Source organism: Lithobates pipiens, unplaced genomic scaffold, assembly GCF_037356315.1.
Source record: "Lithobates pipiens isolate NorthernLeopardFrog02 unplaced genomic scaffold, aLitPip1_a1.2 Scaffold_27, whole genome shotgun sequence".
Classification (NCBI taxonomy): Eukaryota; Metazoa; Chordata; class Amphibia; order Anura; family Ranidae; genus Lithobates; species Lithobates pipiens.
Genome location: NW_027507788.1, coordinates 179,528,401 through 179,546,971, shown reverse-complemented (window position 1 = coordinate 179,546,971; position 18,571 = coordinate 179,528,401). Strand labels below are relative to the sequence as shown.

At 44.2% G+C, this 18,571-nt stretch overlaps 1 protein-coding gene across 1 annotated transcript in view; it reads left to right on the top strand.

Moving 5' to 3' along the window:
* Positions 1-17,891, top strand: part of LOC143933278 (nicotinamide N-methyltransferase-like) — a 147,659-nt gene extending 129,768 nt beyond the window's left edge. The window contains exon 3 of the mRNA XM_077456163.1: positions 17,404-17,891. Coding sequence (XP_077312289.1) covers positions 17,404-17,827 — 424 coding nt within the window. The 3' untranslated portion in view covers positions 17,828-17,891. The remainder of the gene's footprint in view (positions 1-17,403) is intronic.
* The last annotated feature ends 680 nt before the right edge of the window (positions 17,892-18,571 follow it).

The window sequence follows — 18,571 nt, the reverse complement described above, 5'->3', positions numbered from 1 at the left end:
TGAAAACATGCCGTCTGTGGAGTTTTCGGATCTTGAGGTTCACAGGGAAAATTTTGCCACAGAACAGTTAAAAGACCCCACCCTAATAAAGGCACGGGAAAATGTGGTGAAAATAGATGGCGAGTTAGTGAACCCAGATAAGACTTGCCCTTATCCTTACTTCACTATGGAAAGGGACCTGCTATATCGAGTGGCTCAAAGGGCAGAAGAAACCATTGAGCAACTTGTAGTGCCCAAACCTTACAGGAAGTTGGTGTTAGAATTGGCTCATGGACACATTCTGGGAGGTCATCTGGGGACCGAAAAAACCAGAGAGAGGGTACTGCAGAGATTCTATTGGCCTGGGGTCATGAAGGAAACAGAAAATTATTGTTCCTCCTGCCCTGTGTGTCAGAAGTCGGCACCTATGCCACATTTCCGTAACCCGCTGGTACCTCTTCCTATCATTGAGGTCCCCTTTGAAAGGATCGCAATGGATTTGGTAGGTCCGATAATGAAGTCCGCTAGGGGGCATCAGTACATTTTGGTTATATTGGACTATGCCACCCGTTATCCGGAAGCAATTCCTCTTCGAAATACCTCGGCCAAAACCATAGCCAAAGAGCTATCTCTTGTTTTTAGCCGCGTGGGTATTTATAAGGAACTGCTTACGGACCAAGGTACACCCTTTATGTCCCGGGTTATGAAAGAATTATGCAAGTTGTACAAAGTGAAGCAATTGCGTACATCTGTGTATCACCCCCAAACAGATGGGTTGGTTGAAAGATTCAACAAAACCCTAAAACAAATGTTAAAGAAGGTGGTGGATAGAGATGGAAAGAATTGGGATTGTCTAATACCCTATCTGATGTTTGCCATTAGGGAGGTACCCCAATCCTCTACGGGTTTCTCACCCTTCGAGTTGCTCTATGGGAGACACCCAAGAGGGCTGCTGGATATCGCCAAGGAAACTTGGGAAAATGAGAGTTCTCCTCACAGGAGTGTGATTGAGCATGTTGCCCTGATGCAAGATAGAATTGCACAGGTAATGCCAATTGTAAAGGAACATTTAACCCAAGCGCAGTTAGCACAGCAGAGAGTGTACAACCGTGGGGCCAAGACACGTACTTTTTCCCCGGGGGATAGGGTCTTGGTGCTAGTCCCTACGGTTGAAAGCAAATTTCTGGCCAAATGGCAAGGTCCATATGAAGTAATTGAAAAAATTAGTGAGGTGAACTACAGGGTTAGACAGCCAGGAAGGCGAAAGCCGGAGCAGATCTATCACGTCAATCTGCTGAAAGCCTGGAGGGATAGGGAATCCCTAGTCGCAGAGACTTTGTCACAAGTACAGCCTGATTGCTTAGTTCCTGAGGTTGGAATAGCAGACACCTTATCGAAAGCCCAACAACAGGAGGTTAAAGAGTTTGTACTTCGTAACAAAGAGATTTTCTCTGAGCTTCCGGGACAAACATCTGGCGTAGAGCATGACATTATCACCCCGCCAGGAGAAAGGGTAAAACTAAAACCTTATAGAATACCAGAGGCCCGACGGGAGGCAATACGTGGGGAGGTTCAAAGGATGTTGGATTTGGGTGTGATAGAGGAGTCCCAGAGTGACTGGTCCAGTCCTATCGTACTAGTGCCCAAACCTGATGGGAGCTGGCGGTTTTGTAATGATTTTAGACAATTAAATAAAGTTACAAAATTTGACACCTACCCCATGCCACGTATAGATGAGTTGATTGACCGGCTGGGAACAGCCCGATATATGACAACTCTTGATCTCACCAAAGGGTATTGGCAAATTCCCCTGGCCGAGTCGGCCAAGGAGAAAACTGCGTTTGTAACCCCAGATGGGGCATTCCAATATAAGAGAATGCCGTTTGGGTTACAGAATGCACCGGCAACATTCCAGCGGAAAATGGATAAGATTCTGAGGCCCCATCAGAAATATGCTGCAGCTTACCTGGATGATGTGATTATCCATAGCACAGACTGGGTCTCACATTTGCCAAAAGTACAAGCAGTCCTAGACTCTATCCGGGAAGCTGGGTTTACGGCCAATCCAAAGAAGTGTACCATTGGACAGGAGGAGGCCAAATATCTTGGGTACACTATTGGGAGGGGGGTGATAAAACCCCAAGTCAATAAAGTCGAGGCCATACAGAGTTGGCCACGTCCCAACAGCAAGAAACAGGTACGAGCCTTTCTGGGAATCGCTGGCTATTATCGACGATTCATTCCCCATTTTGCTTCTCAGGCTGTGCCCCTCACCAACCTGACAAAAGGGAAAGAGTCGGTTATGGTTAAATGGTCCCCAGAGGCTGAGGAAGCATTTCAGTCCTTAAAAACAGCCGTATGTAGCCAGCCAGTGTTGTACTCACCAGACTTCTCTAAGGACTTTGTTGTACAAACTGATGCATCAGACGTTGGGTTAGGAGCAGTGTTATCCCAGGTCTGGAACGGGGAAGAGCACCCAGTCATTTACCTCAGCAGGAAGTTAAAGTCCCATGAGGTAAATTACTCCACGATTGAGAAGGAATGTTTAGCAGTGAAGTGGGCTCTAGATTCCCTTCGGTACTATCTGCTAGGTAGGCACTTTGACCTGGTGACTGATCACGCTCCTTTAAAGTGGATGGCTCAGAACAAGGAGACCAATAGAAGGGTAAATAGGTGGTTCCTAGCCCTACAGGAATTTAACTTTACAGTTAAGCATCGCCCTGGTGTTAAAATGGGGAATGTGGATGCTTTGTCTCGGATACATGCGTGTCTGACTGCTGGTGTTACAACCCCAAGGTTGAAACAAGAGGGGGGGGTATGTGGCAGCAGGCAGGTAAAGTCACCTGGTTGTATCCAGGATGGTAAATATGTGTGTCCTAGATTCAGGCTTTATGCAGACTTTTACAATTAGAGGGGAAGAGTTAATGAGCCCAGCTGAAGTAAGTGGGCTCATTAAGACCTCTACAAAAAACCCCAGCATGCATAGGGAGATGCTCCATCCTGGAACCAGTTTTGTGTGTATAGACTGGGGAGTCTGAGATCTGTTCTGTGCGGTGAGTTAACGCCTGTGTGGCAAACCCCTACAATAGGGACAGGGACTGGGGCAGCACAAGGCTGTACCCAGTTGTTAGACAGGGAGTCTATGTGTGTAGTTAGAGGTCAAGCTGACCAGGATTTATTTTCTTGTTTTATTTTGTTTGGCTGTTATATGTATCACTGCATGGAGCATAAATAAACCGGATCTTTTGTTTTTTGAACCTACACCGCTGTCTGCTGTGCCTGACTTTGTGTTGTGAACCCATCCAGGGGGTCACACACACCCGCTGCCGAGCTAACCCCTCACATCCTGCTTAGCTTAGTATTAACAAATAACAAATTAAATAGGACTGGTCTTAGCACAGAACCCTGGCGGACCCCACTACCCACCCCTGACCATTCCGAGTACACCCCATTTATCACCAGACTCTGAACTCGTCCTTGTAGCCAGTTTTCAATCCATGTACTCACCCTATGGTCCATGCCAACGGACCTTATTATGTACAATAAACGTTTATAGGGAACTGTGTCAAATGCTTTTGCAAAATCCAGATACACCACATCTACGGGCCTTCCTTTATCTAGCTGGAAACTCACCTCCTCATAGAAGATTAGTAGATTGGTTTAGCAAGAATGATTCTTCATGAATCCATGCTGATTACGGCTAATGATACCGTTCTCATTACTAAAATCTTGTATATTGTTCCTTATCATCCCCTCCAAGAGTTTACATACTATTGATGTCAGGCTAACTGGTCTGTAATTCCCAGGGATGTATTTTGGGCACTTTTAAAATATTGGTGCTACATTGGCTTTTCTCCAATCAGCTGGTACCATTCCAGTCAGTAGACTTCAGTAAAAATTAGGAACAATGGTCTGGCAATTACTTGACCAAGTTCCCTAAGTACCCTCGTGTGCAAGCCATATGGTCCCGGTGATTTATTAATGTTAAGTTTCCCAAGTCTAATTTTAATTCTGTCCTCTGTTAACCACTGAGGTGCTTCCTGTGATGTGTCATCAGGATAAACACTGCAGTTTTGGTTACTGAAGTCCCCAGATTCCCTTATGAAGACTGAGAAGAATTAATTCAATACCTTTTCCATCTCCCCATCCTTTGTAACCAGATGTCTTTCCTCATTCTTTATGGGGCCAATATGGTCTGTCCTCCCTTTTTTACTGTTTACATGCTTTCTTTCTTTCTTGGGATTTTTTTTTTTGCTCTCCTCCGCTATGTGTCTTTCATGTTTTATCTTAGCCGTCCTTATATGCATTTTTACATTGGAGTTAAGCCATCCAGGTCTTTTGTTCTCTTTTAACCACTTAAGGACCGCCGTATTGCCATTGTACGTCATCGCAATGGCACAGGCAGGCACAAGCACGTACATGTACGTGCCTGCCTTCCAGCGGTTGGGGGGTCCGATCGGACCCCCTCCCGCTGGATACGGCGGTCCGGTTCGCTGCAGGAGCGATCCGTGATGAGGGGATGGCCGTTGGTTTCTGGCCACCCCCTCTCGATCGCTCCTGGCCAATGAGAAGCTTCCTCCCACTGTGTATTGTATACACAGGAAGGAGGAAGTGATGTCATTCTCCTCTGGGTTTTTTTTTGACCGGACTACGAGGAGAAGACAGAAAGTAAGTGTGCACCAACACTACACTGACATGTAGGTACACACAGGCACACAAACCCCCATATACTACCCAATAATGGTTTTAACCCCCTGATTGCCCCTAGTTAACCCTTTCACCAGCGATCACAGTATAAGTGTCACTGGTGACGCTGGTTAGCCAGTAAGTTATTTAGGTTCCCCGTCAGGTTTTGATATAGCACCAGGGACCCCCATATACTACCTAATAAAAATTTGAACCCCCTGATTGCCCCTAGTTAACCCTTTCACCAGTGATCACCGTATAAGTGTTATGGGTGACTCTGGTTAGTTTGCTTTTTATAGCATCAGGGCACCCACCATTTATTACCCAATAAAGGTTTAACCCCCTGATCACCCGGCGGGTGATATCAATTTTTAGGGTCAGGGTCTGCGTCGCCCCAGGCAGCGCTAGGTTAGTGCCAGTACCGCTAACACCCACATGCAAAGCATAAACCTCCCGTAGTGGTATAGAATCTGAACAGATCAATATCTGATCTGATCAGATCTATACTAGCATCCCCAGCAGTTTAGGGTTACAAAAAAACGCATTGTTAGCGGGATCAGCCCAGATACCTGCTAGCACCTGCATTTTGCCCCTCTGCCCAGCCCACCCAAGTGCAGTATCGATCGATCACTGTCACTTACAAAACACTAAACACATAACTGCAGCGATCGCAGAGTCAGGCCTGATCCCTGCGATCGCTAACAGTTTTTTTGGTAGCATTTTATATTTAAATCCGGAAGGCAGTGCTTGGTTTTTGGGGTCCCGTACGTGGCTAGGCTCCCAAAAAGTCCCCCACATGTGCTATCCCCGTACTCGGGAGAAGCAGCAGAATTTATTTTGGGGTGTAATTTGACTTATGCCCATAGCATGTGTGAGCAATATATCATTTAGTGACAACTTTGTCCAAAAAAAAAAAAATTGTAAAATTCCTGCAACTTGTGGCAAAATATAAAATATTTCATGGACTCAACATGCCTCTCAGTAAGGCCGCGTACACACGAGAGGATTGTCTGTCCAACTTAGTCCGCTGAAACGTGTTTCAGCGGACAATCCGCTCGTGTGTGGGCTTCAGCGGACTTTTTCAGCGGACAGTCTTTCGGAATTTCCGTAATTTTGTCCGTCCAAACTTGGTTTCAGCGGACAGTCCGCTCGTGTGTAGGCAAGTTGGACGGACTAAGTATGGCGCATGCTCAGAAAGGATTTACACGCTGAAGGTTGCATTGCAGTGTATTGGACGTCGTATTTCTAGTCCCGTCGTACGTGCTGTACACGTCATCGCGCAAGCTTTCAGCGGACTGTCTGTTCATCGTGTGTGGTCAAGTCCGTTCATTCAAAAGTTGGACGGACTGTCTGTCGGATTGTCTGACGAACTTAGTTGGGCAGGCAATCTGCCCGTGTGTACGCGGCCTAAGTAGCTTGGGGTGTTTACTTTCCAAAATGGGATCATTTGGGGGGGTTTTGTGTTATTTTGGCATTTTATGGCCTTCGAAACTGTGATAGGTAGTGAGGAGTGAAATCAAAAATTTGCACCCTTAGAAACCCTGAAGGCAGTGATTGGTTTTCGGGGTGCCGTACGCAGCTAGACTCCTAAAAAGTCCCACATATGTAGTATCCTCGTACTCAGGAGAAGCAGCAGAATATATTTTGGGGTGCAATTCCACATATAACTATGGCATGTGTGAGCAATATATCATTTAGTGACAACTTTTTGTAAACTTTTTTTTTTTTTTTGTGTCATTATTCAATCACTTGGGACAAAAAAAAAATATTCAATGGGCTCAACATGCCTCTCCACAACTTCCTTGGGGTGTCTACTTTCCAAAATGGGGTCATTTGGGGGGGTTTGTACTGCCCTGCCATTTTAGCACCTCAAGAAATGAGATAGGCAGTCGTAAATTAAAAGCTGTGTAAATTCCAGAAAATGTACTCTGGTTCGTAGACGCTATAACTTTTGCGCAAACCAATAAATATACGCTTATTGACATTTTTTTTACTAAAGACATGTGGCTGAATAAATTTTGCCCTAAATGTTTGACTAAAATTGAGTTTATTCGATTTTTCTAATAAAAGTAGAAAATATCATTTTTTCTCAAAATTTTCGGTCTTTTTCCATTTATATCGCAAAAAATAAAAATCGCAGAGGCAATCAAATACCATCAAAAGAAAGCTCTATTTGTGGGAAGAAAAGGACGCAAATTTCGTTTGGGTACATCATTGCATGACCGCGCAATTACCAGTTAAAGCAGTGCAGTGCGAAATTGTAAAAAGACCTCTGGTCCTTAGGGTGTTTATTGGTCCGGGGCTGAAGTGATTAAATGTATTACCCAATGGGATGCATTGGCTAATGCCCTTATTTAATATGCTGTTAAAGAGGGTTTACTTCCTCTTTCATTCCCTGCAAAGGTAAAGCATAATGGACTACTATGCATAGTAGTCCATTATGTGTCACTTACCTGACACAGGAGCCAGCGAAGTCACCGCTGTCCCCTGTAGTGTGGCGCATCCATCTTCTCAGTGGGTCTCGCTGCTCCGCACTGTCATTCGGCAAAGCCGCGATTATGTCACTCCCGCGCATGTGCATGGGAGCTGCCACTCGTGGCATATCGCCGTTGACCGCATATGAAATGTTACCACAGTCACAGAGGGCTATCAGAATGGAGCATTTCCAGGCCTTGCTTCGAGAAATGCTGCATTCTGCTTTTGCGCGCGCTGGCAGAGGAGGAATTCCCACTCGCAAGGAAAGAGTTGCGGGTACCAATCCAACAGCACTTGCAAGAAGAGGGCAGTTTGAAGATGTGTTGGTGATTTCTGATATGAGGTCATTCTTTCAGCCGACCCATCGACAGGTCTCATCCGGATCCAGCATCAGGGAACGCCTAGATCGTCAGGTGTCCGACTACATCGGGTTAATGGCTGATGTGGACACTCTGAGGAGTGATGAACCCCTGGACTACTGGGTGGGCAGGCTTGACCTCTGGCCAGAGCTTGCCCAATTTGCAATGGAACTGTTGGCTTGCCCCTCCTTCAGTGTCCTGTCCGAAAGGACGTTCAGCGCAGCAGGGGGGATCGTGACCGATAAGCGCACTCGCCTAGCTCACGACAGTGTTGACTACCTCACATTTCTAAAAATGAATGAGGCATGGATCTTGGAGGAATTAAACACATGTGACCAGAAGACCATGTATATCTCTATAAACAATTTATTTAATCGAGCACACAGACCTTTTTTCTACCTTTGGCTCACTTCCTTGTACAAAAAAAGCACACCGTACTATATGCCCCAACCCTCCTGTTTGAAGAGGTTGAGTGGTGTTATATTTTTGGGGCCCAGCAGCGAGTTGCTGGTATCAGTGCTGGTGTCAGTGCTGTCACTGTGCTTGTGTCAGTGCTCTATATCACAGTGCTGGTGTCAGTGTACTCTATCATGGTGCTGGTGTTAGTGCACTGTATCACGGTGCTGGTATCAGTGAACTCTATCACGGTGCTGGTGTCAGAGTGCTCTCACGGTGCTGGTGTCAGAGTGCTCTCATGGTGCTGGTGTCAGTGCTCTATATCACGGTGCTGGTGTCAGTGCTCTGTATCACGGTGCTGGTGTCAGTGCTCTATATCACGGTGCTGATGTCAGTGCATTCTATCACGGTGCTGGTGTCAGTGCATTCTATCACGGTGCTGGTGTCAGTGCTCTAAATCACGGTGATGGTGTCAGTGCACTCTATCACGGTGATGGTGTCAGTGCTCTATATCATGGTGCTGGTGTCAGTGCACTCTATATCACTGTGCTGGTGTCAGTGCACTCTATATCATGGTGATGGTGTCAGTGCTCTATATCACGGTGATGGTGTCAGTGCTCTATATCACGGTGATGGTGTCAGTGCTCTATATCACGGTGCTGGTGTAAGTGCACTCTATCACAGTGCTGGTGTCAGTGCTCTCTATCACGGTGCTGGTGTCAGTGCTCTCTATCATGGTGTTGGTTTCAGTGCACTCTATCACGGTGCTGGTGTCAGTGCTCTCACGGTGCTGGTGTCAGTGCACTCTATCATGGTGCTGGTGTCAGTGCTCTATATCACGGTGCTGGTGTCAGTGCTCTCTATCACGGTGCTGGTGTCAGTGCTCTCTATCACGGTGCTGGTGTCAGTGCTCTCTATCGCGGTGCTGGTGTCAGTGCTCTCTATCGCGGTGCTGGTGTCAGTGCACTCTATCGCGGTGCTGGTGTCAGTGCACTCTATCGCGGTGCTGGTGTCAGTGCACTCTATCGCGGTGCTGGTGTCAGTGCACTCTATCGCGGTGCTGGTGTCAGTGCACTCTATCGCGGTGCTGGTGTCAGTGCACTCCATCAGGGTGCTGGTGTCAGTGCTCTATATCACTGTGTGGTGATCCTCTACTGAACCTTCTTCATAGCCTACCCTGACCTTTCCTCTCCTCCATTGCCTTCCTGCGCTCTTGAGTCCTGAATTGTCAAAATTTCACATATAAAAAAAGAATGCTTGTAGTTGTCGATCCCAGATTCACCTCATACATGTGTTATGCCAGTGGCTAGGTGGTGGGACTATGTGTGCACAGCTAGTAATTGTTTTGTGGCTGAAAATATGACCTGTAGGTTTTTAAAGTTCGCCTGCCATTGAAGTCAATGGGGCCTGCCGCAAACTTTGCGGTTCGCGAACTTCCGGCCGCGTTCACGAAACGTCCTGTCGGAAGTTCGTCCATCTCTACTAACAATGCCACAGTAAAATGAAATTTCTAAAGGAAAATTTTTTTATTTAAAACTGCTCACAGATGTAATGTATTTTCGGATCCCAGCAATATAGATAAAAATACCAAAAATACAAAAAAAAAAAATCACATGGATGTCACCCCCAAAATCCATACCAGGCCCTTCAGGTCTAGTATGGATATTAAGGGGAACCCTGCACCCAAATTTTTCAACAAATGGCATGGGGGTCCCCCAGTGCCCCAGGCACTATATACTCTGAACAGCAGTATATATACTATATGGCCTGTCCTATATACTCTGCAGAAAATTGGGCCTTAGGTTTTGGTGGTACCAGAACACTTTAAGCCCTTGTACACACGGTCGGACATTCCGACAACAAAATCCGTCGGATTTTGTCTGATGGATTTTGTCCGAAACTTGTGTTGTATACACACGGCCGGACAAAGTTGTCGGAAAATCCAATCGTTCAGAACGTGATGAGGTTATTTCATTATGACGGGACTACGTTCAGGCTAGTAGCCAATAGCTTTGGTCTAGGAATTTGATCTGAACATGCGTGGCACTTTGTCCGATCGGAATTCTCTACACATGATCGGACAAAGTCCGATCCGATCGTGTTGTCGGAAAGTTTTATAGCCAAGCTCTCAAACTTGGTCCATCGGATATTCTGACGGAAACAGTCCGATGGAGCCCACACACTGTTGGATTATCCAACAACACGGTCCGATCGTACACTCTCCATTGGAATGTCTGACCGTGTGTACAAGGGCTAAGCCCTCACAGTTACAGTGCTGTGGTGTCACAGCACTGTAACCCCTCACAGATACTCTTGTTGGGTGCAGGAATGGGCCTTGCTGTGAAATATTATATCAAAAATTTTAATTTACATGCCCCTGTTAAATGGAAGCAGAAAAATTGGGCCCTACTGTAAACCCTCACAGATACTTTTGATGGGCACAGGAATGGGCCCTACAGTGAAATATTAGATAAAAAATAATGTAATTACATGCTCCTGTTAAACAAGGGTAGAAAAATTGGGCCTTGGGTGGGGGTGGTGCCACAACACTGTTAGCCTTACAGTTACTCTTGTTGGGTGCAGGAATGGACCCTGCATTGAAATATTATATAAATAAATTGTAATTACATGTCACTGTTAAACAGGGGCAAAAAAATAGGCCTTGGGTGGTGGTGGTGGTGCCCTAAACCAAACATATTGTTGGAAGCTAGCATCATTAAGATGCAGGAGGCATAGAATAGTCAGCATAGGCAGTCTTCAAGTGATCACACATCCATACCAAATTCAATCAGTTACTTCAGCATCAGGTGCTTGATAGCTGTTGATCCAAGACTGATTCATTTTTATCAATGTCAGCCTAGAACCGGAGTCTGTGAACAGGTGCACTCTTTGATCCATTACAAATCCTACAGCAGCACTGCATGTGCATTCAGAAAGCACGCTGGATGCAGGACAGGCCAGTAGACCAGTAGCTCAATTGCATATTGAGCAAGTTCTGACCAGTGGTCCATCTGCAAGTTCCAGTAACACAGTGTATGCTCTGTTGGAATGGTCTCCAAGTCTGATCTTGCCCCTAGATATTCCTGCACCATGTAATGCAGAATCTAGCAATGGTTGCTTGAACCAATCAGACCTTGGCTCTGAGGACTTAAAAATTGTTTAAAGGCATCGATCAGCCGGCCACCTTCTCTACCACTCTTCGTCTGATTGAATGAAGCCTCAGCAACACGTTGTCCAGTACCAGGAAATTGTAACCTCCCAGGGTCTGGAAATGCGTTGCATAAAACTTTTTTCAAGGCCTCCTGAAGATGTTTCATCCTCTGCTCACTCTGCGAAGGAAACATGCGTTCTGAAACCTTACCCTTGTAACGTGAATCAAGAAGGGTTGCCAGTCAGTAATTATCCCTCTCCTTGATATCATGAATTCAAGGATCCTTTCACTGGCTTTGCAGAATCCGGGAGGCCATGCAGCATAAGTTTGCAGAGGCATTCAAGTCTAAGTCCTCTGGGTCACTAAGGATCACATGATCCGTAACTACCTCCTCCCAGCCACGTACAACTCCTTGGGTTTCTGGGGACTGAAAACCATCCCTTAAAGACTGCTGCTGAGTGTTATCTTCTACATCCATACTGACACAATACTCCTCTTCTTCTTCTTCCTGTGTGTTTGGCAGGCCCGCAGGAATTCTATCTGGATAAAGGGGGCTTTGAGAGGAAAGGAAGCCTTCCTCTTCCTCCTGCTCTTATGCCTCCAGTGCCCTGTCCGTGATTCCATGAAGTTTGTGCTCCAGCAGGAAGACTAGAGGGACAGTGTCACTGATGCATGCATTGTTGCTGCTCACCATCCTTGTGGTCTCCTCCACTGGTAACAGGACAGTGCATGCATCCTTGATCAGTAGCCACTGGCGTGGCAAAAAGAAGCCATGCTCGTCTGACCCTGTCCTGGTGCCATACCCACACAGATACTCATTGATGGCCCTCTGCTGTGTGTGTAGCCACTGCAGCATTGCCAACATTGAGTTTCATCTTGTGTCACAAATGAATGAATGAAATCCATTTGTATGTCAGCCAGCCAAGCACTGGCATTGTATGACCAGCGGAAAATGACCACAGACTTTTCTGGCCTGCCTCAGGAGATCCTATAAGCCTGGGTACCTGCTCAAGAAATGATTCACCACCAAATTCAGGATGTGTGCCAAACATGGAACATGGGTCAAGTGTCCCTGTCGGAGTGCGGAGAGAAGGTTAGTACCATTGTCACATACAACCATTCCTGGCTGAAGCTGGTGTGGTGTCAACCACCTCTGAGCCTGCTCCTGCAGAGCTGACAGAATCTCTGCACCAGTGTGGCTCCTGTCTCCTAGCGTAGCCCCTTGAACGCTTACGGAGCACCGCTGGTTCAGAGGACAAATCTGCAGAAGAGTTCATAGAGGAAGAAAAAGAGGAGGTGTTGGAGGAGAGAGCTGTGGCAGAATCACCACTAGCATTTTAGATGCAAGGTGAGGGATCAAGTTCCAACAACACCGAACCCTGTCCTGCATCCTTCCCAGCTGCCAGCAGAGTTACCCAGTGCACCGTGAAGGAAAGGTAACATCCCTACCCATGCCTGCTGGACCATTTATCAGCAGTTATCTGAACCTTACTGATGACTGCCCTGTCCAACGAGGCCAAAGCATTGCGTTCTACATACCAGAAGAGAGCTAGAATGGCCTTCCGTGAAAAGAAAGATTTTTGGAATCTGCCACTGAGGTACAGCACATTCCACAAATTCATGAAATTGGACAGATTCTACCAGCTGAAAAGGCAGCAGTTGCAGTGCTAGCAATTTGGCCAAGCTAGAATTTAGATGCTGAGCATGTAGATGGCTGAGACTGAATTTCTTTTTATAGTTCAGCAACTGGGGTAGGGAAATTTGCCAGATAAAATCAGATGGTGGTGGACTGCTAGCAGATTGGCTGTAAGTACTTGGGACACCTATTGCTACACCTTCATTCCTCTCAGTACAGGTTTTTGAGAGGAATGGAGGTATAGTAGGGTTGGAGATCCCAGATGAGGAGCAAGGAGAAGTCTGCCTTTTTCTTTGATGTGGGTCTTTCAAGTGCTGTTACCAGAGGACTAAATGGCAGGTCGTCTTATGTCTGCTTAAGCATGTGGTGCCCAAACGGCTGCTGTTCTTGCCACAATTAATCCACTTCAGGCATAGTTTGGAAACAGCAACGGTGGGATCTGCTGCATAAGTTTCAAAAAAGGCCTACACCAAGGACTTTTTAAAAGTCAGTGGGGAGTCAGCAGATCCCCGCATCTACGGAGCTCTGCGGTGTGATGCAAAAGGGTAGCTGTCCTTAAGCTGCAACCTAGAGGACATCCTGCCTCATTGGGGCTGTGCCTCCTCCTCTCAGGCACCCAAGTACAGTCAGTAACCTCATCATCCCCTCCATCCTCATAACTGGAGAAAACTTGACAGTATTCTGCAGCTGGGGGAACATGACTGTCAGTTTCTTGTCCTTCTGTGACACCCCCTCTCTCTAGGATCACGTAACTCCCTTCCTCAACGTGGGAATCATCATCAGAGCCTTCAAATCGCTGCACATCCTCCAACAGCAAGTACCGACACTGTGGTCAAATAATTCTGGGTACCCCTCCGTGCATGATGGTGGGGCTACAGAAGGTGTGACTGTGGACAAGGAGCCGGTGGAATAGGCTGCTTTGGCAGCTGCATTGGAAGGCAAACTACTCTGAGCCTGGGTGACAGAAGATCAAGGACAGCTTTGTTATCTACTCCACCAAATCTTCTGCATCTTGTGGCTCAAAAACACAGCCTGCACCAGAAACAAAGGACAAGCTTGCCCCATGGCCACCTGCAGAGGATGCACCATGTCCACGACCACCACTGTTGACTGTAGACACAGAGGCTGCTTGCCCTCTTTTAGTGGCCTGTGAGCTTCTGCCTCTCCTTGGTGGCCTTTTCGGCCTACACTGTATTAGTTACTGTGTACACTGCCTGAAGTATAGTATAAACTGTACACACTGTATTAGATACTGTTTACACCACCAGAAGTGTAGTAGAAACTGTACACACTGTAATAGATACTGTGTACACCACCAGAAGTGTAGTAGAAACTGTACTATGGCTGCACTGTACTGTGTACACCACCAGAAGTATAGTATAAACTGTACACACTGTATTAGATACTGTGTAAACCGCCTGCAGTGTATTAGAAACGTGTAGTAAAAAATGTACTATGGCTGCACTGTATTGTGTACTGTGTACACCACCAGAAAAATAGTAGAAACTGTACTATGACTGCACTGCATTGTATACTATATACACCACCAGAAGTGTAGTAGAAACTGTACACATTGTATTAGATACTGTGTACCCCACCAGAAGTGTAGTAGAAACTGTACACACTGTAATAGATACTGTGTACGCCGCCTGCACTGTATTAGAAACTGTACTATGGCTGCACTGTATTGTGTACTGTGTACCCCACCAGACGTAGTAGAAACTGTACACATTGTGCTAGATACTGTATACACCCCCTGCACTGTATTAGACACTGTACTATGGCTGCACTGTATTGTGTACTATGTACTCCACCAGAAGTGTAGTAGAAACTGTACTCACTGTACTAGATACTGTGTACACTGCCTGCACTGTATTAGAAACTGTACTATGGCTGCACTGTATTATGTACCCCACCAGACATTTAGTAGAAACTGTACACACTGTATTAGATACTGTGTACATCACCTGCACTGTATTAGAAAGTGTGCTATGGCTGCACTGTATTGTGTACACCACCAAACGTATAGTAGAAGCTGTACACATTGTATTAGATACTGTGTACACCACCAGAAAAGTAGTAGAAACTGTACTACAGATGCACTGTATTGTGTACTGTGTACACCACCAGAAGTGTAGTAGAAACTGCACACACTGTATTAGATACTGTGTACATCACTTGCAATGTAATAGAAACTGTACAATGGCTGCAATGTATTATGTACTGTGTACACCACCAGAAGTTTATTAGAAACTGTACACACTGTATTAGATACTGTGTACACCACCTGAAGTGTATTAAAAACAGTACACCACCAAAAGCACTGTAGACATTCTGTAGTGTACTGTTTCTAATACACTTCAGGCGATATATATATATATATATATATATATATATATATATATATATATATATATATATATATATATATATATATATATATATATATATATATATATACACATACACACACACACACACAAGATATATATATATGGGGCATTCCGCGGCACTCAAATTTTCCGTGAACACCCCAAAATGTTTGTTTTTCTGTGAACCCGATGTTCAAGTTAAACTGTGTTTGACCCGAACATCAAGCTTATCCCTATTCCTAGCCTGTAACGGTCTGTTGCTGAACTAAGTGAAGACTGTTAGTTCCTCCAGGAGTGAACCAGCAGGGGAGCTGTACAAGGGAACCAAGTTAGTGCAGGTAGAAGGAAGAAGATAAATCTGTAAATAGGGATGAAGTTGTTGGACATTTTCAAGTTGAGTATTCCATAATCCCATATCCATCTTAATGCAAGGGCGCTCCTGGACACTGCCCAGGGGCCCCAGGTGTATGGGGCCCCCCCAATATTCTTACCAACTGTCCCGGATTTTCTGGGACAGTCTGGCTTTTTACTAAACTGTCCCAAGATGGCTGTGTCCCAGGAAGCATCCCAGAACCTATACTGTGCCCTCTGGATCCTAACATTGTGCCCTCCTGACCCCTCCTGTACTGTGCCCTTCTGCATTCTAGACATGTGCATTAGTTTTCGTCCGAATACATTTTCGTCCGAATTTCAGGTATTTTCGTTATCGTTTTAACAAACAATAACGAAAGTGCAGAATCCGAAAAACGAAAGATCCGTCAATAAATGCATTATTTTCGTTTTCGTTGTGACAACAGTTTGATACAGATAGGAGATTCGACATGGCGCTGACAATAACAATCTATTTCTATCAAACCTGTGGTCGAATTTGCCTAACCTTAACTCTATTAGTCCAGGATTATTCTACATAGAGAGAAAAGATTTGACGGAGAGAGAAAAGATTCGACAGAGAGAGAAAAGATTTGACACAGAGAGAAAAGATCACTGCTGGAATTGGGTGGGGGAAGTAAAGTAAAAATGATGATGATGATAAATGTTATTGGCTGATTGTAACCAAAGAGGAGGAGCAGTAAAATAGCTAGAACTAAGTACACTCGTACATCCAACTTACTTTCACTTAACGATTGCTAGCAGAGAGAGACACACACACTGAATCATTTCAGAACAAAGTCAATCAATCTTAGCTGGTCCGTTTGTCAGAGAACCTAAATTGTTTAGTAATTAAGCATAAGAACAGCAGAACAATAGTGAAGCAAGCTACAGTTCAACTTAACTTTTTCATAATAATCTGCTGCTATTGTGTTAGTGTTGTGAACCTGATAGTGATATTAGTGATATTAGTGTTGCTAGTGTTGTGATAGCCTCAGAGGCTGCCCGTGTTGTGGGGGGGGGGGGGGGATTTCTTATTATAGATTCTATATTATAGATTGAGATTCTATATAGATTCTATATACCCTGTCTTGTTACCTGTCTGATCAGTGATCACTATCTCCAGTCCATTTTCTGTTTGAAATATATACATTCAACATGAACGACAAAGATTCGACAAAGCAGCGAAAAACATACAAATGTTGAATCTTTGGCTTATGGTGTCGGTCGAAAGTTCTAAGAAGATTCGACGCAGCAACTAAACTATACGGAGTCATACAGTTTAGCATAAGCCTTCAATGACAGATTTATTTGGATTTTCGGACAAATGCAATTTTTGACGAATAACAAAATAAATAAAAAAACGAATTTCGGGAGTAACTAAATAAATGTGTTTTTCGGACGAAAACGAAATTCCGAAGTAAAATATTTCACTGTGCACATGTCTACTGCATTCCCCCTGTACTGTGCCCTTTGTGTTGATTAGTCTTTGATTTATGGAATGTTTTAGTTTTTTGCATATTTAAAGTACCAATGAATCTATGTTTAATTCTATTAACTATTTCTACTTTATTTCTTGAAAGTAGGTGATAAATTGAGGCAAGCTGATAGGGGCCCCAGTGCATTACTTTGCCCAGGGGCCCATGATGCTATTAAGACGGCCCTGCCCTTCCCCCATTCAAGTTATCATCCCCTAATAAAACAACAAAAACACAAGCCAGGTCTGAACACTGTTTGGATACAAAAAGGAAATGCTGTGACCGGATGTGCAGTAGTGGGGAACAATGCCATTAGCAACTCCTATGGGAGAAATGCTACACTATGACAATTAACAATATTATTTTAATATTTGTACGACAATTTTATTTTAACTTGTCAAATTTACACACTAACTGAATGTTGGCAGAATTGCTTATCACACCACATCACTGTATATTGAAATATTTCCTGTAATGTCCATACTATTTTTTTTTCTTTCAGAGATCAACTTCAGGAAAAGGAAATGCACCTAAGGTCATCCGTCAAGCAGATTTTGAAATGTGATTTTGAACAGGAAGAGATAACTTCCCCGGTGCTACTACCACTTGCTGATTGCATTGTCAGTATGTTGATATTGGAAATTATCAGTAAAAATGAAGATGAATACATGAAGAATCTGGAGAAGATCATAAAGCTGCTAAAACCTGGAGGCCAACTGTTACTTATTTCGCTAGTAGATGCAACTTACTGGATTGCTGGAGCAGAACGGTTCCATAGTTTTAAATGTAATGAGGAGTTTGTGAAAAACGCCTTTGGTAAGGTGGGTTTAGTCATTGATTACTATGCAGTGCAGAGGAGACGCAATGTCAGCAATCTCACTGATTATAAAGCTGTTCTATTCATTGTAGGACGCAAAGGGGAGTAGATGATTGGAGCCAAATAGAGCCAAAAAAAATTATGTAATGACCTACTAATGGCAGTCAGAAATCACAGAAGTTGCACTAAAGCAATGTTATTTTGCATTAATCTGTGTTAAATTGTGTTAAAAAATATCACTATCTTAATAAAGATCATTAAGATTATAAATGTGTGTTGACTTGTCTTGGAGCAATATTGTAAACCTTTTATGTTTACAATATATCTATTTATTGATAACCAATGCATTTGAGGACATTTACTGTGTGCCTTTCATCAGAATATGGATAAAGATTATATAAAAATACAATATCAGATACAGTGTATGGATAATATATTAGAAAATGTAAAAAATAACATTATCAGGTTCAATACCTAAACATTATTAAACGTTTATGAGGAGAAAAAAGTACAGAAGAGATTAAATTGATAAGTGTTGTACAGGGATGGGTCCAGGATGACAGTTATATTTCCTTACTATTTTGGGTTGTGGTCCCTTTAACCACTTGCTTACTAGGTGCTTTTACCCTCTTCCTGCCCAGGCCAATTTTCTGCGCTGTCACACTTTGAATAACAATTTTAATGACAATTCAGCACGGTCATGCTACATTTTTCCCATATGACATTTTTATCATTTTTTTCATTAAAATAGAGTCTTTTGGTGATATTTGATCACCACTGGGTTTTTATATTTTTTTTTCGAAACAAACGAAAAAAGAACGAACATTTTTCAAAAGGTTTTTTTTTCATAGTT